This window comes from Elephantulus edwardii, unplaced genomic scaffold, assembly GCF_000299155.1.
Source record: "Elephantulus edwardii isolate Elephantulus edwardi_28Jun2011 unplaced genomic scaffold, EleEdw1.0 scaffold00283, whole genome shotgun sequence".
NCBI classification, from domain to species: Eukaryota; Metazoa; Chordata; class Mammalia; order Macroscelidea; family Macroscelididae; genus Elephantulus; species Elephantulus edwardii.
Window position 1 is genome coordinate 732,968 of NW_006400033.1, and position 27,853 is coordinate 760,820.

Here is a 27,853-nt window from a genome sequence, read left to right on the forward strand (position 1 = left end):
TTCTTCCTTTGGGAAAGGAAAGAGGAGAAGAATCACCATGAACTGCTCTGTGTCCATGCCAATTTGTATTAAGTTGGAGTTACCTGAGCCCACTTGCAGTGCTCAAAGAAGGCTATGCTCAAACCCAGGCAGATTTTTTGGTCCTAGCTTCCTTCTGCCACTTTCAAAGCCTCCATCCCTCTACCTTCATTTCTTCTTCAGTTAAGTGCATGGCTGCTAATGAAAAGGCTGGCAGCTGGAACCTACCTAGCAGCTTGGTGGAGAAAAGGCCTGACAATCTGCTTCCATACTGATTATAGCCAAGAAAATCCTCTGGGACACTACTGTAGCACTTGGGGGAACCAGGACAATACTTAAAATAAGGTATGCTGTGCAGCCAGACACACTAGGTCTACAAAGGCAAGCAAGTGACAGCAATTCTAGGCTCTGCATGACTCTCGGAAGACATGGAATCAGCTCTCATTCATCCTTAGAGATGACTGTCTTGGTATCTAAATAAAAACACTTCATTTTGGTGACACATCTGACTTCTTTCTACTCACCTGCCAATTCTCCTCCCTTACTGATGTGCATACTCTTCCTGACCTCAGAGAAACAGGAATGTCAAACTCAATTCTGCCTCAAGTGGCATTTCCCTGGCAACCTGCTCTTCTTCCTACCCTTTCCAGCTGTAAGTAGCACTGGATACTCTGAAGTTCAACCCCAAAAGCTTATTTCATTACTTCTAATCAATTCCTTTTGCAAAGTTCTTTTGCAGCATGACAAGTACAGAATTTCTTCAAGCTGTTCTCTGCATCACTTGAATTTTAGTCACCAAACTCAAACCATCCTCAAGGAGGACACATTTTAACGACCTATTCAGCTGCTGACATTTAGAGATCACTGCTGAGGACTGGTTAGCAGTGAACGTGGGGACAGGAGACAGGGACTCGTGCTAAGGCTTTAACATCCTAAGCAACCTTGGGTGCTCACCTCAAGTCTTTAAAAAAAGGGCTAGTCTCTTTTATCAAATAAAGAGAACTGATTAGAAAATTTCCAAAACTGTAGATAGGCGAACAGTTGAATTCTCAACAATGAGGAGGTATGACCATGAAATACATTATTACCTGTTAGATATAAAACTCTGTAAATCCTACTCACCCGGGTTACTGTGGATGCAAGTGCCTGAAGAACAGCCACTTTATCCCTAAGAATGAGAAAAAGCAGTCAGCCACACACTAGATGATTTCTAGTCTCTGCACAGATAGCCTTAATTGGCTATCTGTGCAGAGATTAGAAATTGTATGTTTAATTACATATAAGTCTCAACTGGAGGTAGTATCTATCTCAGATTAAATCACAAAACAAGGAAAAAGTCTAGTTCTTTTGCCTTAATGTAGTATGTTTCCATTAAGGTAAGCTTGTCATATCTGGATCAACATGTATTTATATGCCTATGCTATAAATGCTTTTCAGTTCAAAAAAAGGGAAAAAAATACTAAACAAACTAAACCAAAAGTTAACTCAGTTAAATACAACATGCACAAGATTGTCACTTAAAACACAAAAGTTTCTACTACATCACAATTAAATAATGTCAGATGTACAGAATACTTGTTGAGTTTATTTTTAAAAGTTACATTTAATATAATTTTAGCCAAGAGTGACAAAGACATTTTCTTTCAGTATTCTCTAATTAACACATTTTCACAACTTACAGAACAAATGACTATATGTTCTTTGCTACAGAACTGAGGATGACTCATAATGACCCTCAGATTGAACCCTGTCCTATCTTGTGCCATTCTCACCATCTCTAACAAACTCTAGTTCACTGCTGCAGTCATCTGTGTCAATTCATCTCCTTGTCAGTCTTATTCTCCTTGGCTGACCCTCCACCTTTCCAAGCATGGTAACTTTCTCCAAGGAACAGCTCCTCCTATCAACATGTCCAAAGGACATGAGATGAAAGCTTGCTACCCTTTTCTCTAAGGAGCACTCTGGCTGCACTTTTCCTAAGACATATCTGTTCTTTTGGTAGTCCATGGGATATTCAGTACTTTTCTCCAATATCAGAACTCAATGGCCTCAATTCTTCTCTAATTCTTACTTACTGCCCAGCTCTCAGATGAATAGCAGGTGGTTGGAAAGATCACAGGCTAAATTACTCAAGTTAGTCATTCTTTAGGATTTTATTAAAGCTATAGACCTCCTAATTGCCTTCTGACTGCTATTACCAAGGGTGCTGATTATGGATCCAAGTCAAGATGATATTGTTGACAATTTCAAAATTTTCTCCATCTATTATGATGAAACCTACTGGTCCAGTGGTTTTCATGATGCTGAGATGTAATCCATATTGAAGGCTGTGGTCTTGATCTTCTACATCAAGTGCCTCAAGTCCTTGTTTTCAGCCAGCATGGCTGTATCATCTGTGCAATGCAGGTTATTTAGTCTTTCTTAGTCTAATCCTGATGCCCCAGTCTAGATAAAGTCCAGCTTCCAGAATGATTTGTTCAGTATACAGGCTGAACAAGGTTTGGAGACAAGATACAGCCCCGATGCACACTTTGATTTTAAATCATCTGTCTGATGATATCAGTGTTCCCTTGCTGTTAAGACACCAACTTCTTGGTTTAAGTGTAGATTTCATATAATCGGAATTAAGTGTTCTGGGATTCAGAGTTTGCTATGATTCACACAAATGCTTTTACAGTCAATAAAACACAGACATTTTTTTGTCATTTTTAATTTTCAGCCAAGATCCATTTGACATCATCAATGATATTCATAGTGCCACAGCCTCTTCCAAAGCCACCTTGAACTTATGGCAGCTCTCTGCCAATGTACAGTTCTAGGTGTTTTTGGATGATCTTTAATTTTTTGAAGAAAATTTGCTTGTAGTCACAGAGACACAAATATTGTATTGTTACCACTGTTGTAGAATGGGACTGACATCAAGGTTGTGGTAAGACTGAGAAAAACTGAATAAATTATGTATACTGCATTGAAACAGATGAGGGAGAGAACAGTTTAAAAGCGATAGATGATAGGGTATTATGGCCATCACAGGAGTCCAGAATTAAGGTTGCATAGTGTACTCGGAGGGGAGCTGTAGTGGCCGAGTGGCAAGAAGCTGCACTGCAATCCCAAAGGTACGGGGTTCAAATCCACCAGATGTTCTACTGGAAAAGGAGGGACAATCTCCTATACCAGTCAGATCTGATTTGGCGGTATAAGCACACAAAGATTCTCACACTGGACCAACTGGTAGCATCAGGATGGATGGCAAAGAGATTGAGACTGTTCACAGCTTCAGTTTGCTCGGCCCCACAGTCAACACTCTCGGCACCAGCAGCCAGAAAATCAAAAAACGTATTGTGATGGGAAAGTCTGCTATTACGGACCTCTCTAAAGTACTCAAGAGCAACGGTGTCTCTTAGGAGACTAAGGTGTGCCTGATACAGGCCATGGTTTTTGCAATCACTTGTTATGCATCAGAGAGTTGGACATTGACTAGGGAGGATAGAAGGAGAATTGACGCCTTTGAGCTGTGGTGCTGGAGAAGAGTATTGAATGTACCATGGACTGCCAGGAAAACAAACAGATTCATTCTAGAGAGGGTTAAACCAGGCTACTCCTTGGAGGCAAGGATTTTGGGGCTTCGCCTGACATACTTTGGACATGCTGCAAGGAGACAGGTCTTTGGAGAGGGACATCATGTTGGGTAGAGTAGAGGGACAGCACAGGAGGGGAAGACCCTCTATGAGGTGGATTGATTCAGTGACTGGGGTAATCGGGATGGGTGTGTGAGAGGCAGTGAGATTGGCACAGGATAGAGCAGGGTTTAGGGCTGTTGTACATAGGATCGCTGAGTCGCGAACAACTCGACGGCACATCATAACAACAACAACAGTGTACTGGGGCGGCGGTGGTGTGGGGGTGACTGTATACCAATGAAGGAATTTTTCTTTTACTTTTCAGAGAGGAGAAAACTGGGGGGTGGGCAGGGAGAAAAATGCAACAATGAATGGAAATCCAAAATCTCTGTAAATGTTCACTGTTGTTGTTATGTGCCGTCAAGTCGCTTGCGACTCATAGCGACCCTATGTACAACAGCCCTAAATTCTGCTCTGTCCTGTGCTAATTGCACTGTCTCTGACACTCCTATTCCGATTATCCCAGTCACTGAATCAATCCACCTCATAGAGGGCCTTCCCCTCCTGCGCCGTCCCTCCACTCTCCCAAGCATGATGTCCTTCTCCAAGGACCGGTCTCTCCTCCCAACATGTCCAAAGTATGTTAGACGGAGCCTCAGAATCCTTGCCTCCAAGGAACCACCTGGTTTAACCCTTTCAAGGATGAATCTGTTTGTTTTCCTAGCAGTCCATGGTATTCTCAATACTCTTCTCCAGCACCACAGCTCAAAGGCATCAATTCTTCTATCCTCCGTGGTCATTGTCCAACTCTCTGATGCATAACAAGTGATTGCGAAGACCATGGCCTGTATCAGATGCACCTTAGTCTCCAGAGAGACACCATTGGTCTTGTACTTTGGAGAGGTCCCTAACAGCAGACTTTCCCATGGCAATACGCCTTTTAATTTCCTGGCTACTGGTGCCAAGAGTGTTGACTGTGGAGCCAAGCAAACTAAAGCTGTGTACAATCTCAATCTCTTCACCATCTATCCTGATGCTGCCAATTGGTCCAGGGGTGAGAATCTGTCTTCTTGACACTGAGCCTCAATCCGTATTGGAGGCTGAAATGTTCATTAAAACTAATAAAAATTTGCTTGTAGGTGAAATCAGTGATTTTTTTAAAAAAGGGTTTTTAACATGTTGCCACACTTAAATTGATGACTGTGCTTAGAAACACATTTTTTTGGTATTGAATAATTAACAAATAAATGCATTAGTACACTTCATATGAATGATGTTATTTGCAGCAACATGTTGAGATTTTAATGAAAGTTTATAGAGAATTTGAATTTCTATTCATTCATTCATTGTACATTTTATTCCTGCTCACCCCCCAAAATTAGTAATATTTTTCAATTATCACATTTTATTAGATCACTTTTCTCGGGAAATAGGACAAATATGGATCTCTTCTACTCACCTGGCCAGGTAGCTGTCTTCCAAATTTCCTTGCATAGACTGGTGAGCATATACAGGGCTGCATCTGTTACATTAAAACATGTCAAGTGGTTATCCTGTTGATTCCTGGGCCTTATTTTTTGCCAGTGCCTTCAGGGCAGCTTGAATCTCTTCCTCCATCACCATTGGTTCTTGATCATATGCTCCTAATGGCAATCTATCAGTGGCCAGTTCTTTTTGGTACAGTGATTGTGTTTTCCTCCTCTGTTTTGAGGTCTGTAAAAGACATGGTGTCTCAAAACCACTCAGCTATCACTGTAGACAACATATAACAAACGAGTCCCAATAAAACCTTATATATTCAACAAAAGCTGAAAAAGGAGAGGCTAATTTGTTCAAAAGGTAAATTCAGGAAATAAAGTGTTCAGCCCACACTATTTATGTACTCTCATTAAAAATGGCCAGTGCAACGAATGTGTCTGATCACCTGAGAGATGACATTCACAAGTAAAAAAAGCTTTTCTTACAGAAGTATTCATGACTTTTTATAAAGTCCTCATAAAGAATCATCCTTTGTTGAAGGACTTTTAGTTCTACTTTTAAGTCAGTCTTATTCCCTTTTACTCACTGGTCTCCAGGTTCCCCCCCACATAAGCAGTTCCTTCTTGTAGAATGTTCTCTCAATATTACTCATATTCCCATCTGACCTTTCACATCTAGTCATATTTCCTTCTAGCCCAACACCTAGATGACTGATCTATTTATTGACTTATTCTCTGATGCTTCCTACTAGAATTTAAGCAATCTATTGATGAACATATTCACACCCTATCCCTATTGTCAGTGTGGTATCCATTCTCCATACCTATTTAATCTGTTTGTTGAGCAAATTATTCGAGAAACTGGACTCTTCTACAAAGAATGTGGCATTAGGATTGGAGGAAAGCTCATCAATAACCATTGGTATATAGATGATGGCTCTGAAATTCAGGTGGGATAGACTCTAAGTCATATTTTGGTTGCCGTGGATTTGGTTTAATTTTCCTCAACTTCAGCTTGAACTTGCATATGAGTAGTTGGTGGTCTGTTCCACTATCAGCTCATGGCCTAATTTTCACAGCTGATATTGAGCTTCTCCAGCGGTTCTTTCCACAGATGTAACCGATCTGATTCCTATGTATACCATCAAGTGAAATCCATGTATATAACCTGCGTTTGTCTCTTTAAAAACTTATTTACTATGTATAAGTCATTGACTGTGCAAAAATCAATCATTCTCTCTCCAGCTCCATTTGTCACCGAGTCCATGTTTTCCAACTACTGAATCTTCTTCTCTGTTTCCAACTTTTGCATTCCAGTCACCCATTATTATCAATGCATCTTGATTGCATATTCGATCGATCTCTGATTGAAAAAGTTGATAAAAATCTTCTATATCCTTTTCCTTGGCTCTGGTTGTTGGTGCATATATCTGAATGATAGTGGTATTCACTGGACTTCTTTGTATGCGTATAAGTATTATCCTGTCACTCACAATATTGTACTTCAAGATGGATCCAGCAATGACTTTTTTAACCATGAAAGCAACTCCGTTTTTTCTCACCTTTTCATCTCTAGAGTAATATATCATATGGTCATCTGACTCAAAATGCCCCATGCCAGTCCATCTCATCTCGCCAATGCTTAGTATGTCAATATTTATGCGTTCCATTTCTTCCTTAACAACATCTAATTTTCCTACATTCATGGTTCTCACATTCCATGTCTCAATCACTAGTGTCTGCTTACAAATGCTCCTCTTCCTTTGTATTTCCATACTTGAAAGCTCAACTTCAGTTGCCCTTTCTGTTATCTACATGCATTCTGTTGTACATAGGGTTTTCAGAGGCCTCACCAAAGTACTGAAGAGCAATGGTGTCTCTCTGGAGACTAAGGTGCGTCTGATACAGGCCATGGTCTTTGCAATCACTTGTCATGCATCAGACAGTTGGACAATGACCAAGGAGGATAGAAGGAGAATTGATGCCTTTGAGCTGTGGTGGTGAAGAGTATTGAGAGTACCATGGACTGCTAGGAAAACAGATTCATCCTTGAAAGGGTTAAACCAGGTGGCTCCTTGGAGGCAAGGATTCTGAGGCTCTGTCTAACATATTTTGGACACGTTGTAAGGAGAGACCGGTCCTTGGAGAAGGACATCATGCTTGGAAGTTGGAGGGACAGCGCAGGAGGGGAAGGCCCTCTATGAGGTGGATTGATTCAGCGACTGGGATAATCAGGATGTGACTGTCAGAGACAGTGTGACTGGCACAGGACAGAGCAGAGTTTAGGGCTGTTGTACATAGGGTCACTATGAGTCGCAAGTGACTCGAGGGCACATAACAACAACAACAACATATAGATGATAAAACTTTGCTTGCTTAAAAGTAAGGAGGACTTGTACTTGCTGTGGAAAACACTTCAGCCTTCAGTATGGATTGCATCTCAATGTCAAAAAACCAAAATTCCTCACTACTCCATCATGGAAGGAGAAAGGATTGATACTGTCAAAGATGTCATCTTACTTGGACACACAATCAATGTGCTTGGTACTAGTGATCAGGAGACAAACTGCACTGAGAAAGCTGATCGTCAGAAAGTTCTCTAAACTACTGAGGAGTAATGATGTTAGTTTGAGGACTAAGGTGCACCTGATTCACGCTATGATCTTTTAAGACACCTGTTATGCATCTGAGAGCTGGATAATGTATAAGGATGACAGAAGAATTGATGCCTTTGAACTGTGGTACTGGAAGAGTAGTGAGTATCCCATGGACTGCCAAAACAACAAACTGCTATGTCTTGGAAATGGTGCAGCCAGAGTGCTCTTTGGAGGCAAAGATGATAAAGCTTCATCTCACATACGTTGAGCATGTTGCTAGGAAAGGTTATTCCTTGGGAGAGGAACATCATGTTTAGAAAGTTGGAGGGAGAGTGAAAGATAGGAAGACCCTAAACCAAATGTCTGACAGAGGATAGGACAGGGTTTAGATCTGCTATTTACAGGCTGCTATGAGCTGTACTCAATGGCAGCTAACAACCACAACATCCCTATCTCCCAACATCTAACATCATATTGTGCTCCTGAGGAGTAACCAACCACAGGCTAAATGAACAGGGATTTGAATACCCACCAAGTTTTCTTCCTTGGAATGACCACTTCATCAATACCTTAAAGTTAAAAAAAAAAAAAAGAAACAAAGTGACTCAAAGTGTCCTGATACTCTTATAACAAAGAAATACAATTTGTTATTTCTTTTTAAAAAAATTTTTTTTGTGTGTGTGCCATCAAATCAGATCCAACTGGCACAGGGGGAGATTGCCCCTCCTTCTCCAGCAGAGCATCTGGTGGATTAAAACCAAATGCCTTCAGGATTGCAGCGCAGCTTCTTGCCACTAGACCACCAGAGCTCCCTACAATTTATTATTTCTTAAAAAGGAATAATTACAGCAAGTTTTTACATACTTGTTACATCATCTCCTTCAACTTTTGAGAGGGATGCACTTCCCGAATATAACCTGCAAAAATCAAAAGGAGAAAGATAATACACATTAAAATAGTTATAAGAGCATGTCCATCTCTGCGAATCTTGATCCAAAGTTTCAATACAGTGGACGGAAACGATGGAATAATTTATGGGTTTGCAGAACATTCTCTACTGGAGACACTGCAGAGTGATCAACACTCACAAGCTATTTGTTTCTTACAACAGTAGGACACAGATCACTGTTGACTGGTGGAGGACAGCTCAGTGAAAGCAGCTGTGGTTGGGCAAAGAAATGGACAGAAAAATGCCAACACTAGGCACTAATTCCCCAGAACAGGAGGACCTGAAAAATGAGGGAGGACTACAGCCGAACAGTAACAGAAGCTATTCCTATGTATAACATTTTCTTCTTTGAGAGAGCAAAGGGGTGATGTTTACATATATAAAATAACTAAATTGATATAGCTCCTAGGATTATATGTGGAGCAGCTCACAAGGACTATACCATCAGCCACTCTGCAGGAAAAAGATGAAGTAGTTTGCTTTTCCAAAGACAGCCGCAGGAGGACCACTAAGAAATAATAATCACCAGAAGTCGGGGGTATTTTTCTGGACCAGGGCCCAGCATGATGAAACTTCTTGATATTGGAGGTCAGAACACATACATACCTCCTGAGAACTCCAGGCCCAGGGTTCTGAAAGAAACAGGGGCTTTCTGCCACAACCGAGAGAGAGAGGGGCTTTCCTTAGAGTTCGCATCCTGAACTTGGACTCCTACACTCCTAACCTATGGACTTATGAAGAATATGGCTCCAGCATCAGCAGAGGAAACTCATCAACAACCTGAATTATGCAGATACAACTCTGGTTGCTGAAACTTGAAGCACTTAGTGAAGACCAAAGCCTTCAATATGGATTTCATCTCGAAAGAAAGAACACAAAACACAAACCCACATCAAAATCACTACCACTGGAGTCCTCAACAAGTAAATTAGATTTGGATTCATAAGCAACTCCCATGATAACAGTCAGGAAACCAAAACAAGTGTTGCATTGGGAAAATCTATTGTGAAAATCCTCTTTATAGACATCACTTTAAAGACTAAGGTTCAATTGTTCTAAGCCATGGCTATTTTCAATTGCCTCCTACGCATCTGAAAGCTGGACCATGAATAAGGAAGACCAAAGCCTTTGAATTGTAGTATTGGTAAAGAGTACTGAATACCCCACGGATTGCCAAAACAATAAGCACATTTGTCTGGGAAGAAGCATAGCCAGGGTGATTTAGACGCAAAAATGGTGAAACTGTCTTAAATATACTGGGCAAGTCATCAGGAGAGGCCAGTCAATGGAAAAGGATTTCCCACTGGAAAGGTGGAAGGTCAGTGAAAACAGGAAAACCTTTAAAATACACAGTGAGAGAATACAACAATGAATGAGCTTAAGCATAGTGAAATGAGGATGGTACAGGATTAAACAATGTTTCCTATCTGCTGTAGGTAAAGTTGTTGTCAGCTGACATTTACATATCATTAAATTACTAAAAACAAAAAAAGGCCTCTGTTAACTCTGAATTCTATACCCCAAAAGAAGATAAAATACTTTACTTCCACAAAGAAAAACTGCAGTACAAAAAAAAAGTTATTCTTGACACCTCAAAGCCAGAAATGTTCACACTGTACATAAAAAAATATACAACTGTAAGTTAAAAGAAAATGAATATAGCTATTTTATTACATGCCATATAAAACTCAGTAACATGGAACTATACAAGATATAAAAAGGGACATTACATAATTATAAAAATAAAAGATCAACTTACCAAGAAGATAAAACATTCCTAAGTATTAAAGGATAGTATGTAAATACATGTACAGTCATGGAACATTTATGTATAGGATCAAATTAGTAATTCTAGTAAGAACTATACACACAAGCACACAATGAAATTCTAAATAAATATGTGATGAACGAGGTGAAATAGGTCAAACAACAGTATCACAAAAAATACTAAAGACAAAACAACTACGAGATATCATCTCCAACCCAGTAAGAATAGCAAAATTTAGCAGAACAGTAAACATCAAATGCTGGCAAGGTCGCAGAGAAACTGGAACCCTTATTTACTGTTGGTGGGAGTTTAAAGTGGTGCAACCACTATGGAAGGCTGTGTGGCGCTTTCTCAGTAAGTTGCAAATAGAAATACCGCTTGACTCAGCAATTCCACTACTGCAAATTTACACTAAAGAATCCTTAACGGCCACTGAAGCAGATATTTGCACACTCATGTATACTGCAGCTTTGTTTGCAATAGCAAAGAGCTGGAAAAAACCCTAGTGCCCATCAACAAACGAATGAATAGATAAGCTCTGGTATACTTACACAGTAGAATACTATGTTGCACTGAAAAACAAGGAACTCATGAAATATTATACAAAATGGGTGACTCTGGAGGACATTATGCTGATTGAAATATCTGAGTCACAAAAGGACAAATATTGCATAGGGCCACTGTTGTACAACGGGACTGACACCAGGGTTGGGGTAGACTGTGAAAGATGTGAGGAATGACGTATACTGCATTGAAACAGATGAGGGAGAGAACTGTTTAAAAAGAATATATGATCGGGTATTCTTGTCATTACAGAAGTCCAGAATGAAGGCTGCACAGTGGCGTGGACTTGGGGGGAGGGACTGCGTAACAATAAGAGTTTTTCTTTTACTTTTCAAGGAGAAGAGTGAATTGGGGGGAGGGGTGGACAGGGAGAAAAGGGCAACAATGAATGAATGGAAACCCTGAACCTATTAAAGAATAAAAAGCCTTAAACATACAATTATTATGCAGCAAAACCCAATATTCTTAAAATCTCAATTTTCTGTGATTTGGTGAATAATTGCTGAAAATTCAAGAGAACTATTAACAGATTTAAAAAAAAATCAAGAAGCTTGAATGAAGGGAAAAAACCCTCAACCAAAAATATTTTAAAAAACCACAAAGAAAAACACCTATACAAAGAAGGGGCATTTTTTTTTTTTAAAAAAAACAACAACAAAGATGAAGGACTTTAAAAAAGTCCCAAACAGAAAACCAAGCTAAACCGTTGCTATACACACTCGACTGATAGTTAGCTTTAGAATAGCTTCAGAGGATGGAATCTTTACTGAAGCACAACATATTCTATGGAGTGGCTAGGTTTATTTGAACGAATGACCTTTTGGTTAATAATCAAGTAATGATAAAAAATTCAGAACTAGAACCACAAATGTATAGGCACTGATTTTTAAAACAAAGTGCTTAATAATACAACAGATAAAAAAGGGGGACTTTTTGTTCTTCTCAAAGTAATATAATAATCTTTGGACTGGTTACCAAGTACTTTGTTGTCAAAACGGACTTAGCTGACTCTCCAAGAGGTTTTCAGAAGCTGTAAATCACAAGCGAAGTGAGTACCCATCCTTCGGCCTCCGAACAGCTAGCGGATTTGAACCACGTGTCTTTGGGTGGGTAGCACAGTTTAACAAAATTGTGATTTTTACCAAAGTTTACAGAAATGTTGGATTTTCATTGATTGTTGCCCATTTTCCTTCCTACTACCAGTTCCCTTTTAAAAAACATTTATGCGTTGTTGCATGGCAGCACAATTTCTTTACCCCTGGGCCACGTATGGACAATTAACAAAACATCTAGAGCCTCGGAACTGAATGGAGTTGTGACTCAGAAATGACTATGGCCATGGGATTTATAACTAATATAAATTGTAACTAATACAATGGCTCAGAAGTAGTAGAATTCTGTTGACATAAGCCTTTGCAAGTTGCGCTGTTTGCCCAAGGAGGGCGGTCTCTGATGGTTCGAAACCACCAGCCTCAAACACTCGCTGGAACGAGTCAATGAGCAGTGAGCTTGAGGGTTTTTATTTACGTGGAAAAAGACTCTCCATAAAATGGAACGGCATAGTGACTGCAACCACGGATTTAAACATAGCTGAGAATGGTGCAGATCGGGTAAGGTTCCTTATTCCATTTGTGTGACACAGGATCGCTGTGCGTTGAAGTAGACCTGAAAACATCTAACAGAATGCAAGCGCCACAAAAGCAGGCCACGTTTTTTTGCTAGGAATCCTAACTCTAGAGTACCTGAATAGCCAAAATCTTTCTAATAATTCTATTTCAAGGACATGGGCTCTGCAGCACGCGCGGGACAACAACGCACATGCGCATTTCACCACATCGCAGCAATTGCCAAGATACTCAAGAAAAAATGAAGATAGAACTAATTTGAACCTCGGGGATTTTTCGTGGGCTGCTTAGGTTTCTCTTACCTCCAACTAATGGCCCGTCCACTAAGACTTGCGCCCGATCCGGTCAGCAGGAAAGGTCTGTAATAGCCACACCACAGCCTACACGCCGCGAACGGAGCCATCACACCCCCTCCTCGCGGAGAATTCTGGGAAGTTACGTTCTCGTCACTAAAACAGCCGGAAGAGGAGTGACTGAGACGAAACCAAATGAAAGGTAACACAAAATGGGTGGTGAGAGGTTTACCACTTAAAACACTTTATTATACAATATAGAAGCTCAAAACTCTTCACTTATCATGTAGAAAATTTCCATGTTGGTTCTTTTACTGTTTTATATATCTTTACGAGTTTTAAAAAAATGTTGTTATTCTGCTCTTTCCCCATTTGAAAAATGGACTCGCCCACGTGAATCACATTCCAGCTAGCGTTTCTCTCGCGCTAGTTCAGTTCCCATCACATGGTTGTGCTGGCGGCTGAGTCTGAAGTTTACTGGTGGTGATTTGGAACATCTCTCCGGGTATCGAGACTCCTAGCTGACAGGGATGATGCTGGACCCCAAGAGCATGCCCTGGCGGCGGCTTCAGGGCATTTCCTTCGGGATGTATTCGGCCGACGAACTCAAGTAAGGAGTTGGTGGAAAAGTGGGCACGGTTTGTCGCTTGATGTCGGTGCTTAAACTACTGTTCCTAGAAACTCTTGCGCCGGTGTGTCCTCTGAGAGCATGGCGGTCTGGCCTGTGGCCTGATGGAATCTGTAGTTCTAGCCGGCGTGCTTTGCCTGGGCGCAGATTGGGCGAGGAAAAGCGGTCACGGCAGCGAAGGGGGTGACTCTAGCTTCTGTACTGCAGCATTGCCATTTGTCCCGACTCTCGCGGCTGTAGGGCTACACTGATGTCTTTTTGTGTGACTAACATGTTGCCTCTGAACACTTTACCACTCTGTGATTACCCTTAAAGACCCTGAGTTCTTCGTTACTGAATGCAGGCCACTTTTTTTTTTTTAACCTTATAAAGAATATTTTCTTTCTCCTCCTTGGAACGTCAGGAATGTGACATTTATGCAACTAAGTGCTTACTTAGCTCTCCACATGTGTGCCGTCGTCGTCCCCATCAAAGACAACCTTTTTAAAAAAAGTGTATTTTTATTTTATGTTAGTTTGCTTACAAAGTTCGTATATGTGTTATGTTTCACACTATTCTTCATTCACACTGGGTTTCATAAAATCATTCTCATGTTTTATAAAATTTATCAGCATTAGACTACGCCCATGCCCATCATTACTCTGTCCTTTCAGGTCCCTGCGGGATCTTTCCTATTTCCTTTACACCCTCTCTCCACCACCAGATTGTGAACACTGATTTTGCCCCTACCCATTCTCACCTCTCTGTGTCCACCCCTTATCCCCCAGCTATTCCACTACTAAGAATATACCCTAAGGAAATTAGAACTGAGTCACTAACAGATTTTTACACAAGTGCTCATAGTGGCATTATTCACCATTGCGAGAACATGGGAACAGCCCAAGTGCCAAACCATAACTATGGATTGAGAAATTGAGGTACATTCACATAATGGAATACTATGCAGCACTCAGGGGCAACAGTTTTAAAAAATACTACATAACTTGGGAGAGACTAGAGAGCGTTATACTGAGTGAGAAGAGGTCGCGTGGTACTAGGGATATTATAGCTAATGTTAGATGGATCTTGGCAGAAAGCAGAGAATACCAGAAGAATGTCTATCTGTGCTTCATTGACTATGCAAAGGCTTTTGACTGTGTGGTTCACAACAAGCTATGGCTGACTCTGAGAAGAATGGGTATCCCAGAACATTTAATTGTGCTAATGCGAAACCTATACTTGAACCAAGAGACAGTCGTCAAAACAGAGCAGGGAGACACTGGATGGTTCAAAATCAAGAAAGGGGTCCGTCAGGGATGTATTTTGTCTCAAGATTGGTGGAAGATCTATCAACAGTCTGCGTTATGCAGATGACACAACCCTGCTTGCTGAAACTGAGGAGGACCTGAAGCGCTTGCTGCAGAAGGTCAAGGACTGCAGTCTTCAATATGGATTGAAGCTCAATATTAAGAAGACAAAGATTCTTACCACTGGGCCAATTGGCAGCATCAGTATGGATGGTGAAGAGATTGAGATACAGTTTTAGTTTGCTAGGTTCTATAGTCAACATTCTTAGTAACAGCGGGCAGGAAATCAGGAGACAAATTGCATTGGGAAAGTCAGCTGTGAGGAACCTCTCAAGGGTACTGAAGAGCTACGACGTCAGACTGGAGACTAAGGTGCACCTGATCCATGCTATAGTCTTTGCAATTATGTGCTGTGCATCAGAGAGTTGGACAGTTAATAGGGATGATAGAAAGAGAATTGATGCCTTTGAGCTGTGGTGCTGGAGAAGAGTGTTGAATAAATATACCATGAACTGCTAAGAGAGCAAACAGGTTTGTCCTGGAGAGGGTGAAGCCAGAATGCTTCTTGGAGTCAAGGATTCTGAAGCTTCTTTTGACCTACTTTGGACATGTTGCAAGGAGGGACTGGTCCTTGGAGAGGGACATCATTTTGGGAGAGTGGAGGGATGGCACAGGAGAGGAAGACCCTCTATGAGATGGATCGATTCTGTGAGTGGAGTGGTGGGAATGAGTGTGTTTGAGACGGCAAGGTTGGCACAGGATAGAACGGCATTTAGGGTTCTTGTACATAGGGTCGCTATGAGTCGCAAGCGACTCGATGGCACATAGCAACAACAAGAAGGACAAATCCTGCGTAAGACCATTATTATAAAAATACAAGGATACACGTTAGTCTTTATTTGATCATGGGTACCATTTGATTGTCTTCACCACACTCTCTTATTGACACTTCTACCTGTAGTACCATATTGTCCTCAGGTTCATCTCCTTTTATGAAAATAAACCCCTGAAAGTGTATCTTTTACTTTATTTACGCAATGAAATAGTTACATTCTATCTGTTTTATAAACATTTTGTTACTGTCATTCATTTGGCAGAATATATGTTGAAAATGTGTGTGTGTCTATATATATATGTATATATATGTATATGTATATGTATATATATAGACACACACACACACACACGTATGTTGGGCACACTATTATGCTGAGGTGAAGTGTTCAAGATAGATGCAGATTCTGCCCTGTGGAGCTGTGTTTGAGGAAACAGGTAGTAAAGAAAGGCTTTACTCCATTTTGTATGAAAAAAAAAAAAAAGGAACTTTCAGAGAAGCTACTAAACTTAATTTTCCTTGACCTTTTTTTCTCCCTTTTTTAATCTCTTTAGGAAATTAAGTGTAAAGTCCATTACAAACCCTCGGTACTTGGACAGCTTGGGGAACCCGTCGGTGAATGGCCTGTACGATTTAGCTTTGGGCCCTGCAGACTCCAAGGAAGTGTGTTCCACCTGTGTTCAAGATTTCAACAATTGCTCCGGTCACCTGGGCCACATAGAGCTCCCACTTATGGTGTATAACCCTCTCCTTTTTGATGTACGTCCTGGCTTGGTTGAGTATATGGTATAAGGGTGCTCACAGGATTTGTGAGTTCCACTTATCTTCCCACAAGAGATGTTTACCAGGGCTAATCTCCAGACCTCAGGTCCATAAAGAGTTGTGTTCCTTACCAAAAGACCACACCGCTCCATTTCAGTTCAAATCTACCAGCAGGTCCAAGGGAGGATCTCTTCCTGTGTCACTTAACAGCCTTGGAAATGTAATGGAAGAAAGGCTGTGGAAATGTAATTTGAGTTGGTTCCAGATTATGCCACTGGAGATGGGCCCAGTGGAGTGAATTTTTGGTTGTGTGGTTCTAGATACATGAATGAAAATGTTCAGATTCTCCTGTATCTTTTATTCCCAGAATTTTGATCCCTTCACAGATCTAGGCAGTGATACCCTGGCAATAGAGAGACCTTTGGTGTTTTCTGGGTCAGCTTTCGAGTCTTCCAGACTTTTACTTGGAGAAGGGAAAGCAACAGAAGACTAGACAGATAAGAACTGGTTTACTGTGAATGTAACTGATAGTTACATGTGAATGTAACTGATAGTAAAAGCTGTCAATTAACAGCTTTTGCCATTAATTAGCCATCAGGATTTTTAACGTTATAAGGATGCCATTGTCTGTCATCTCTTGTTTGCTCTTTATATTAAAAAAAAATTTAATGAAGCACTCTGATGAAGTGGGTACCTCATTTGACTTATACACTGAAATAATTTTACTCGATTAAAGATGGATTTTAATGAATTAAAATGAAATTAAAAGAGAAAATAGAGGGGAATATTTTCTTAATGCTTGGAACCTGGAAGGCTTTTTTGAACATGGAGACAGAAGTGTGAAATTGAGAACAAGCAGTATAATGCTAAGATCATGTAAAAAGTATAAGTACATTTGAAATCACCCTGACTTACATGATTCTCTCTAATAATCCTATTTCAACAGAAACTCTACCTGCTGCTCCGAGGCTGCTGTTTAAACTGTCACATGCTGACTTGTCCCCGGGCTGTGATCCACCTTTTGGTCTGCCAGCTTAAGGTTCTAGAAGTTGGGGCCCTGCACGCAGTCTATGAACTTGAACACATTCTCAGCAGGGTAAGTGGAGAGTGGCAGTTACAGAGAGCAGACTGGTAGTGTGCGAGACATATTTCTATGTTATTTGTAAGAATTGCTATCCTCATTGACATTAGAATTTGGAGCTTTATATCTTATGCCAGGTTGTGGTGTTAGCCTAAAAGTTGGCTTTTTTAGCCATTATAGTTAGCCTCTTCTGGTCTTTACCTACCTTAACACATGGTCTTGCAAATCATCAACAGTTGTGGGACTTGGATAAGAGAAAGAGTGCTTCCCACACCAGGAAGCAGGACTTGAGGTGAGCAATGCTTGTGGTGGCAAAACTTGAGGGAGACTAGAACGAGACCTGTGTGATGGTGGTGAAGAGACTGGCAAGGTTTGACATGAAGCTGCTTAGATTTATTTTGGCCACAGTTAAAGATTTTTTGCTGTTCTTACCAGATGTTTGAAGGAGAAGCTGACTTATAACTGCTCAGAGACGAACCTTGCTGTTTGATTTGGATTTGACTGGTGAACTGAAACCAGAGCTTGGACTAATTGAGGAATTGTGCGTTGGAACTTGGGCTAAACCCTAGACTTGCATCTTTGCCTCTCCCACTCTCTAACTTACTTCCCTAAGTAAACCACATTGTTGGTGCCATAATTGTGAGTCTGTGAGTCAGCAAGAAATAAATGCACCTCTTGCTGCTGGAAGTGCTCCACAGGCACCATTGAGCTGGTCTGTGGGCTCTTTATCTGTTTTCTGCTCTGGGGTGGTAAAGGGCTGTCTTATTCTCATTCCCTCTGGCCCTTTCAGAACGACATTCATGGTCCTGTATCCCTACATCTCTTGAACTTTTTTTTAATCTGTCTTGTTGTGTGCCATTGAGTTGGGACTGACCCCTAGCTTACCCTCCCAGTGGGTTTTTTCAGGGGCAGTTAATCACACGGGAGGAGATTGTCCATTCTTCTCCTGCTAATCTGCCTTATATGATAGTAATTCTTTTCAAGACCCAGTGTCAGTTGTAAGACATCTCATGCTCTGGATTTTTCTGAGTATTTTTGTGTCTGTGTTCATTAGGGATGTTGTTATGTAATAGCTCTGAACCCTGCTCTATCCCGAGCCAGTCTCACTGCCTCCAGCACACCTACCCCCATTACCCTAGTTACTATATCAATCTATCTCCTCCAGGGTCTTCCTTTCCTGCGCTGACCCTCTACCTTTCCAAGCATGATGTCCTTCTCTAAGAACTGGTTCCTCTTGGCAGTATGCCCAAAGTATGTGAGACAGAGCTTCAAAATCCTTACCTGCAAGGCACAGCTTGGTTTCACCCTCTCTAGTACAGACCTGTTCTCTTCGTATTCCTTGGTACGCTCCATACTTTTCTCCACCACAACTCAAATATCTTGATTCTTCTATCATCCTTGTCATTGTCTAGCTCTCTGAGCATAGCATGTAATTACAAAGACCATAGCTTGGGTCAGGCATACCTTAGTCTCTGACATTGTTGTCCTTCAGCATTCTGAAGAGGTCCATGACAGCAGATTTTCCCAATGCAATTAGTCTTTTGATTTCCTGACTGCTGGTACCAGGAGTGTTGATTGTGGAGCCAAGCAAGCTGATATTGTTAACAATATCAATCTCTTTTCCAATTATTTTGATTCTGCCAATTGGCCCAGTGGTGAAAATCTTTGTTTTCTTGATATTGAGCTTCAGTCCGTATTGAAGTCCATATTTGCAGTCCTTGACCTTATGCAGCAAACACTTCAGGTCCTCTTCAGTTTTGACAAGCAAGGTTGTGTCATCCGCATAACACTGGTTATTGGTGAGTCTTCCTCCAGTTCTGATGGCACCTTCTTCATAAAGTCCAGCCTCTTGAATGATCTGTTCTGCATATTGATTGAAAAGGTACAGAGATAGGACGCATTCTTGATACATAACCGGAATTCCTGATTTTGAACCAGGCCATATTTCTTTGCTTTGTTTTGACAACTGCCTGGTTGAAGCACAGGTTTTATGTGAAAACTATTTTGGGATTGTTGTTGGTAGCCTTTGAGTCGAGCATGACTCATGGTGACCCTATGAACAAAAAGCCCCTCTACAACTATTGACATTTTTCAAAGTTCATAGTTTCTGGAGGCATGTTATTTAGGAAGTGGATGCCATGATAGAGGTCTATAATTTTCTCTTTTAGGGTTATCTTTGCCTGACTTCAGTATCAGGGTAATGCTTCATAGAATGAGTTTGGGACCATTCCATCTGGATGCTGAAGTAGTTGGAGTTATATTAGGGGAAGATCTTCTCAAATATTTGGTAGAACTCACCAGTGAAGTCTTCTTGGCTAGGACTTTTTTTGGTTGAGAATGTTTTTATGGTCTGTTAAATTTCTTTTGTGATAGATCTGTTCAGATTTTCTGTCTCATCTTTTAGGTAGTTGGTCAGATTATAAAAAAATTTGTCCATTTCCTGTAGGTTTTCAAATTCATTGTAGTTCACTTATTCACAATTCAAACTTAATTACTATTGAGTTGGAACTAACCGGGAGCTGATCCCAGCTGTACCTTGCATGGGAGGAGACTACCTGTCTTTCTCCTACAGAGCAACTGGAGGTTGCAAACCACAGCACAACATTTGGGTTTGAGGCAAAACTCTTTACAGACTGTTCCACCAGAGCTCCCTATAATTCTTCATAGTATTCTGTTCTGGTTGTTGTTATTGTTGTTGTATGCCATTGAGTCTCTTGAAATTCATAGTGACCCTATGTACAATAGCCCTAAACCTTGCTCTATCCTTAGTTCTTTTAGTTGGAGATATGCTGAATGAGGTATTGTTTGTTTTGGTGTTTTTTTTCACCAATTCTAGCTCTTTCCACATTCTGTTACAATATAATGCTTTGTCTTCTCGAGCTGGGCTTTGAAATCATCTATTCATCTCTTTTACGTTGGCATCTTTTCCCTTTATTTTGACTTCTTTATGCTCTGGTGCAATTTTCAGTCTCTTCTGATACCCATCTTGGTCTTTTCTTTCTCTCCTGTCTTTGTAATGACCTTCAGCTTTTTTGGTAAATGTTATCTTTCATGTAATCCTGCAACTCAACTGCTCTTTGATCATTAGTGTTCAATGCCTCAAACCTATTCTTGAGATGATTTTTAAATTCAGTTGGGAGAGATTCAGGTCATATTTTGGTTCTTGTGGATTTGTTTTCATTTTCTTCAGCTTATGTTGGAACCTGTACATGAGCAATTAATGATCAGTACATGGCCTTGATTTGACTGCTGGTATTGAGCTGCTCCAACGATTTATTCTGCAGATGTAGTGTGTGTGATTTATGTGTAGTCTTAATCAGGTGAAGTCCATCTGTAGAGTCACTATTTTTTTTAAAAAAGATATTTAGAATGAGTACATAACTGATTGTACAGTATTCCATCATTCAGTCTCCAGCCTCATATTTGTTCCCAAGTTCATAAATTACACTTACTGGTCTATCTTAATTTGTTTCCAGCTTTTGCATTCCAGTCACTACTTATTAATGCAACTTGATTATGTGATAGGTCAGTTCAGACTGTCAGTTTCAGAGAGTTGGTAAAATCCTTATCTTTGGCTTTGGTTTTTGGTGCATATATTTGAATAATAATGATATTAAGGGTCTTTTTGTATTTGTATGGATAACATCGTATCAGAGCATTGTATTTCAGTATAGATCTTGAAATGGTCTTTTTGACTTTGAATCCAACACATTGTTTCCTGAATTTTTCATTCTTAGCATATTAGATCATATGATTGTCTGATTCAGAGTGATCAATTTCAGGCCATCTCAGCTCACTAATTCCTATAATATTGATATTTATGCATTCCATTTAATTTTTTACATTGTTTTCCTAGTTTCATACTTTGCACATTCTGTGTTCCAGTTGTTAATGCAAGTTTTTAAGTCTTTCTTCTCATTTTTGTATGACTTCCAGTCTGGACTCTATCCTGCATTTTACAATTTTTTTTTAAAAATAATGCTGTTGCTTGTCTTGTAGACACAGCTGCCCTAAGATTTTTTGAAACACAACTAAGAGTTTAAAAACTCAGCTGCCTTCTTACCTTCACATTGGCTTCTCCTGCCCCAGAGAGGCTGACCTCAGTGGTGCAGCCATCAGATATCTTTACGATACTATATATTTTTTTCTTCTTTGCTTTCTAGTTTCTGGAAGAAAACCCTGATCCTTCTGCCTTTGAAATCCAGGAAGAGCTAAAAGAATACACAACCAAAATTGTGCAGAATAACCTCCTGGATGCCCAGGGAGCACAGGTGAGTGGTCCCTGTCTCTCTTTTCCCATCATGCTCTGTACTCAGCACAGCCGTGTTCAGTCTCGGTGTGCTGTCAACTGTGCGTGCTGTTGACTTCCCAAGGAGACCTGAACTTGAATTCTAGCTCTGCCACTTAGTTGATTGGCAACTTGACAAGTTACACAGCCTTCTCTGAGTAGCCCCTGTTTTCTCATCTTGATTTCTGCCTGTAGGGCTAATGAGAGCCCGAGGAGAGCTGGGGGTTAGGCCTGGCATCTGGCTTCTGGCCTGCAGTCTCTCACTGTGAGCATGATATTTTTGTTCCTCTTTAAGACTTAGCTAACTCTCTTGGTACACTCCTTTTCCCGAAGCAAATGCCTGTCAATTTGCTTGATGAGTGAGTGAAGTAGACTGTTGGCTTGCTGTCATTGTTGGCTGCCATTGAGCAGTCTCCTGACTTGGTGCCTGGCCAGGTAGGACTGATCTATGGGATTATGGCAGTACTGTAAGCTTTATGGACGCAGCGTTCCGTGTCTTTCCTCAGAGTTGCGAGGTGGATGATTCAAACCATCATCACCACTGATCGTAAACCACTTAGGATACCCACACACCTCCTAAACCTGAGGTTGATCTTGAGGGTGCTTGGCCAGGTCTCATAGAAGAGGTTCTGGTTTAGTTGGTCTGGAATAGATATAAGCTGACAGCACCCAGCAGCAGGAGCTCAAGTCCAGGATACTGAAGCCGTCAGGTGACTTTTCTTTGCAGCTGGATATAGACTTACACATGTGGCTCGCTTGGTGTTGTCAGCTGCCCATCCTCTGAACCCTCAGTGGGCCAGCCCTCCACCTTCACGTGGAGACATTTATGTCAAATGAAAGTAACGTGCATATTTGGAGTGCTTCGTGGAGTCCAGACACTGTGTTGTTGCCTGTCTTTTTACCTCACTGAAAACTGTAAGATGTGATTATTGTTCTCATGTTACTTGTGAGAAACTTGAGGCCTGGGGAGCTAGCGGAACAGGGCCATGTCGGGGTTCTGTGGAACCTTTGTCTAAGAGGTGAATCTCAGAGTCAGTACGTGCTGGATTCGCTTCCAGGTGGCACTCCCTGATTCCCTGACTTCCCTGACAGGTCAAGCATGTCTGTGAGAGCAGGAGCAGACTTATTGCCGACTTTTGGAAGACACACATGAGTGCTAAGCGGTGTCCCCATTGCAAGTAAGTGCTGGACCTCTCCCTCCGCCCAGGTGGGAAGGCTGTGGCCAGGGTCACCCCCAGCTGTTGGCTTGGGCTTTTGTTTTGTTTTGTTTTCTCTCCTCACTCACTCAATCCTGTGCTTGTGTGCAGGACTGGGCGGTCAGTTGTGCGGAAGGAGCACAACAGCAAACTGACCATCACGTATCCAGCCATGGTACACAGGAAGAACGGGCAGGAGGACACGGGGAGCCTGGGTAAGCTGGCCAGGCGAGGCGGGGGCTCCCCGGCCACTGACTGTGGCCCAGACCTTCAGAGTACTGATCCCCTTTACCTCACGTCTCTCAGCTTTGCAGCCTGTTACCTCATGGTGCTGTGGGGCTGAGGGGCAGCCTGTGTGTGCCTGCAGGCTTCCCCCAGTGTGTTAAGGAAGGTGCCTCTTTCTTCATGTGGACGTTTCTCTGAAAGATTTTTTAAAAAGCAGCTGACATTTATATGGCAAATATTAATAAGCTTTTTTTTAATAAAGCAAATGTGACTTTCTTTTTGAATGAAATGTAGGTGACTTTTAAAGAAAAAGAGTAAGTGTTCAGAGAGCCCTGGAACCTGCAGGCCTCTCTGCCCCGAGGAAATTTGTCAAAGCTGACTTAATACTGCCACTTTTGCAGTTGTGTGTGTGGTTGAAGTCTTTTTAAAATTCTTCTTAATTTGAAGTGAAGAGTGTTGGATAAGCTGAGCTTCGTGAAGAAGATCTGAGACCAGTGCTCGCTCTGCAGTCACGGGCTCTGTGAGTGCGAAGGGGTGATTTTCGTTTTACAGTCAGTGCGCTAAGACAGCAGGATGGCAGCCCGTGGTCCACCCTGGTTCTGCTCCTGATTCTGCGTGGTATAGATGAGGTCACCTCTCTGCACCCCGACTTCCAGTTCTGTAGAGTAGAAATAACAGAATGTCTTTTTCAAAGTTGGAGGAAATTTACAAGTATAAAAGCTGACAGTACACTGTTACCAAATTTTATTTTAGAGCTTGGGATGTAGATGTAGATTCTAAGTTAGTTGGTGGGCAGGTAAGTTCTTTCCTGACAGATGAATGTGTCGTTTACGTTCAAGGCTCTGGGAAAGTCTCTTGATGTTAGATGGATCTTAGCTGAAAGCAGAGAATACCAGAAGAATATCTATCTGTGTTTCATTGATTATGCAAAGGCATTTGACTGTGTGGATCATAACAAACTGTGGCTGACTCTGAGAAGAATGGGAATCCCAGAACATTTAATCGTGCTAATGCGAAACCTATACTTGGACCAAGAGGCAGTCGTCAGAACAGAGCAGGGAAACACTACATGGTTCAAAACTGGGAAGGGTGTACGCCAGGGATGTGTCCTGTCTCCATACCTTTTCAATCTGTATGCAGAGCAGATTATCCGAGAGGCTGGGCTCTATGAGGAAAAGCGTGGTGTTAGGATTGGTGGAAGATCTATCAACAGTCTGTGTTAGGCAGATGACACAACTTTGCTCGCTGAAACTGAGGAAGACCTCATGCACTTACTGCAGAAGGTCAAGGACTGCAGCCTTCAATATGGACTGAGGCTCAATGTCAAGAAGACAAAAATTCACACCACCGGACCAGTCGGTAGCATCAGGATGGATGGCGAAGAGATTGAGATTGTTCACAGCTTCAGTTTGCTCGGCTCCACGTCAACACTCTTGGCACCAGTAGCCAGGAAATCAAAAAACGTATTGTGATGGGAAAGTCTGCTGTTAGGGACCTCTCTAAAGTACTCAAGAGCAATGGTGTCTCTCTGGAGACTAAGGTCCGCCTGATATAGGCCATGGTTTTTGCAATCACTTGTTATGCATCAGAGAGTTGGACATTGACTAGGGAGGATAGAAGGAGAATTGACGCCTTTGAGCTGTGGTGCTGGAGAAGAGTATTGAATGTACCATGGACTGCCAAGAAAACAAACAGATTCATCGTAGAGAGGGTTAAACCAGGCTGCTCCTTGGAGGCAAGGATTCTGGGGCTTCGCCTGACATACTTTGGACATGTTGTAAGGAGAGACAGGTCTTTAGAGAGGGACAGCGCAGGAGGGGAAGACCCTCTATGAGGTGGATTGATTCAGTGACTGGGGTAATCGGGATGGGTGTGTCAGAGGCAGTGAGATTGGCACAGGATAGAGCACGGTTTAGGGCTGTTGTACATAGGGTTGTTAAGAGTTGCAAACGACTCGACAGCACATAACAACAACAACAATTAATATGTGCCTTTGAGTCAGTACCATCTCATAATGGAGCCCTCAGCTGATGGATTTGAACAACCTGCCTTTGAGTTGGCAGCATAATTCCTTACTCACTAAGCATCCATAGCTCCACTACTAAGGTTTTAATCTCTGGAATTGTTTAAACACCTACAGTATAGCGTAACATCATTAATGCCTTAATTGTCTATTACTGGAGAGTAGGTTACGTGGGACCTCTGGTGGTGCAGGCAGGCAGTATGCTGCTGGTCAGCCCATGAAGGGTGCTGCCTGGGAGGTTAGCAACATGTGTCCACACACCCGGCGTGGCTGGGGAGACCAGCCTCACAGTCTACTTCCCAGAAATCAACCATGAGAGCTTTGTGGAGCTCAGTTCTACTTAGACACACCTGGAGTCTCTGTAAATTGGGGTTCACCTCAGTGGCAGTGAACACTGATGCCTTTATTTGACTAATTGTTAAATAAATTTTGGTCCTTGGTGGCCTAGTGGCAAGAAGGTGCACTGCAATCCTGAAGGCACGTGGTTCAAGTCCACCAGCTGCTCTGTGGGAGAAAGATGGACAGTTTCCTCCCATGTAGTTAACTGCCTCTGAAAACTGGCTGGAGGGTCAGCTATGGGTTGATTCTGACTTTATGGTACACAGCAACAACAATAGTTAGCTAGGGAACTCTGTTGACCAAATGGTTGAGTTGCACAGCCAACCCAAAAGCACATGGTTTGAATCTGCCAGCTGTTCTATGGGAGGAAGATGGGCCATCGCCTCTCCTCTGATTTTACTGCTTCTCACTGGAGGGTCAGCTATGAGTCGGTTCTGACTTGATGGTACATCACAGTTGTGTGGTTAGCTAAGTTATAGATGCCTCTAAGAAAGAACTTGTGATATAATCTTTTAAAAGTTAATTTAGGCGAGTTCTGGTGGCCTAGTGGCAAGAAGCTGCCTTGCAATTCCAGAGGTGTGCAGTTCAAATCCATCAGATGCTCTGCTGGAGAAGGGGGACAATCTCTTCCTGTACTGTCAGATCCAATTTGACAGTACACACACATAAATAATAGTAAAATAATTTAATTATAAAAACCTTAAAAAAATGAATTTAAAAATAGAAGGTGAATTCAAGCTTTAAAAGAGGAAAGAAAAATGTATGGGTTTTAGTAAGAATGGCCTTAAAATACTCGAGCTAATGAACATTTATCTAGGGAGCTCTGTTGGCATAATTTGTAGAAAGTTTTACTCCTGACCTAAAGACAGCACCTCTCCAACAGTTCAAACACACACCAGAGACTCCTAGGGAGATGGACGGACAGGCTACTAGGAGATGGACTGATGCGCTTCTAGGAGATGCACTGACAGGCTTCTAGGAGACAGACAGGCACCTAGGGAGATGGACAGACAGGCTCCTAGGGAGATGGACGGACAGGCTTCTAGGGAGATGGATGGACCGGCTCCTCTCGTGCCATTTACAGCCTGGAATCCCACTAGAGGGTCAGCTGTGAGTCCCTTCTAACTGAATAACAATGAGAAGATTTATTTAATACCTTTTATGCTAGGAATACATACAAGGTGTAGGTGCTACCCTGATAAGTGTTGTTTAATTTTTGTGAGTATATCTCAAAGAAAGTGGATACTTTTTGACTTGGATTTTTAATCAGCCGAATACGTGGAACTCCACCTCCTGGATGGCAGCCCCAAGTCTGACTTTCTGAATATACCACCAATACGATCTTTTTAAAAGGAAATAGACTATGTGTATGTTTATATGGATAAATGTAAATAATATATTCATTAATTTAGAATTCTGTGTCAACCTTTTGTGCATAATACCATGTGCATAAAGATGCATAATGCCATCTATAAATTTGTAATTTATACAGTTTATAAATTGTAGCCTACCCAGACGTTCGACTGTATGCGTGTGGCTAAATAAACATTCCCTCTACTGACTATTATTTACTGACTATGGAATTGTTAATAATGTTGGTGAAGCAAAAGCTGCGTAGTAATGTGTGGACATGGTCACAAGGTGACACCAAATGTGGGACAAAGTAGCGATCAGACTTTGTCCATGCTTAACGATGAGAAGTAATGTAAAATGTACTTTTCTATCAAAGGACTGGAAAAGAATATATAAAAATGGTAGTAGGTTAGTGTGGTGGTGTTTGTTGTTGTGTACCAGTGAGTCAGAATTTACCTCTAGCTCACCATCCAGTGGGTTTTCAAAGGCTATAAATCACCTGAGGAAACTGCTCATCTTTCTCCAGCAAAGCAGTTGGTGGATTCAAACTACATGCCTATGGGTTGACAGCACGGTTACTTACCACTAGGCCAGAGTTCCCTGTTAATGTGGCGGGAGATGATTTTAGTCTTTGACTCACCTTTTTAGATCTTGCACAGTAGCTGTAATACTTTGTGTCCAAAATTATATTTGGGGGGAGACCCAGAGTTGGGGACACTCTGTCCTTGGTGTTGATTTCTTTGGTCAGATTGAGGTCTTGGCAGGGTGGGGAGAAGGAGGGTGCCTTTCACTGAATGTGTTGTGCTTTGGTTCCTTCAGGGATCGAGGATGCACAGCTGGGAAAACGAGGGTACCTGACCCCCAACAGTGCCCGAGAACACCTTGCTGCACTGTGGAAGAATGAAGGTGCTGTACTGATCTGAGA

The 27,853-nt window shown here is 41.6% G+C and overlaps 2 protein-coding genes across 2 annotated transcripts in view; one reads left to right on the forward strand and one right to left on the reverse strand.

Annotated features, from left to right (window-relative positions):
• PTCD3 (pentatricopeptide repeat domain 3) overlaps positions 1 to 13,022 on the reverse strand; it is a 31,716-nt gene extending 18,694 nt beyond the window's left edge. The window contains exons 1-4 of the mRNA XM_006900386.1: positions 12,922 to 13,022; positions 8,578 to 8,630; positions 8,246 to 8,282; positions 1,141 to 1,186 (exon numbers count right to left, since the gene is read on the reverse strand). Coding sequence (XP_006900448.1) covers positions 1,141 to 1,186; positions 8,246 to 8,282; positions 8,578 to 8,630; positions 12,922 to 13,022 — 237 coding nt within the window. The remainder of the gene's footprint in view (positions 1 to 1,140; positions 1,187 to 8,245; positions 8,283 to 8,577; positions 8,631 to 12,921) is intronic.
• A 423-nt stretch (positions 13,023 to 13,445) lies between these two features.
• POLR1A (polymerase (RNA) I polypeptide A, 194kDa) overlaps positions 13,446 to 27,853 on the forward strand; it is a 57,518-nt gene continuing 43,110 nt past the window's right edge. Inside the window, exons 1-7 of the mRNA XM_006900368.1 lie at positions 13,446 to 13,522; positions 16,216 to 16,420; positions 17,370 to 17,519; positions 21,668 to 21,775; positions 22,885 to 22,970; positions 23,100 to 23,203; positions 27,748 to 27,834. Coding sequence (XP_006900430.1) covers positions 13,446 to 13,522; positions 16,216 to 16,420; positions 17,370 to 17,519; positions 21,668 to 21,775; positions 22,885 to 22,970; positions 23,100 to 23,203; positions 27,748 to 27,834 — 817 coding nt within the window. The remainder of the gene's footprint in view (positions 13,523 to 16,215; positions 16,421 to 17,369; positions 17,520 to 21,667; positions 21,776 to 22,884; positions 22,971 to 23,099; positions 23,204 to 27,747; positions 27,835 to 27,853) is intronic.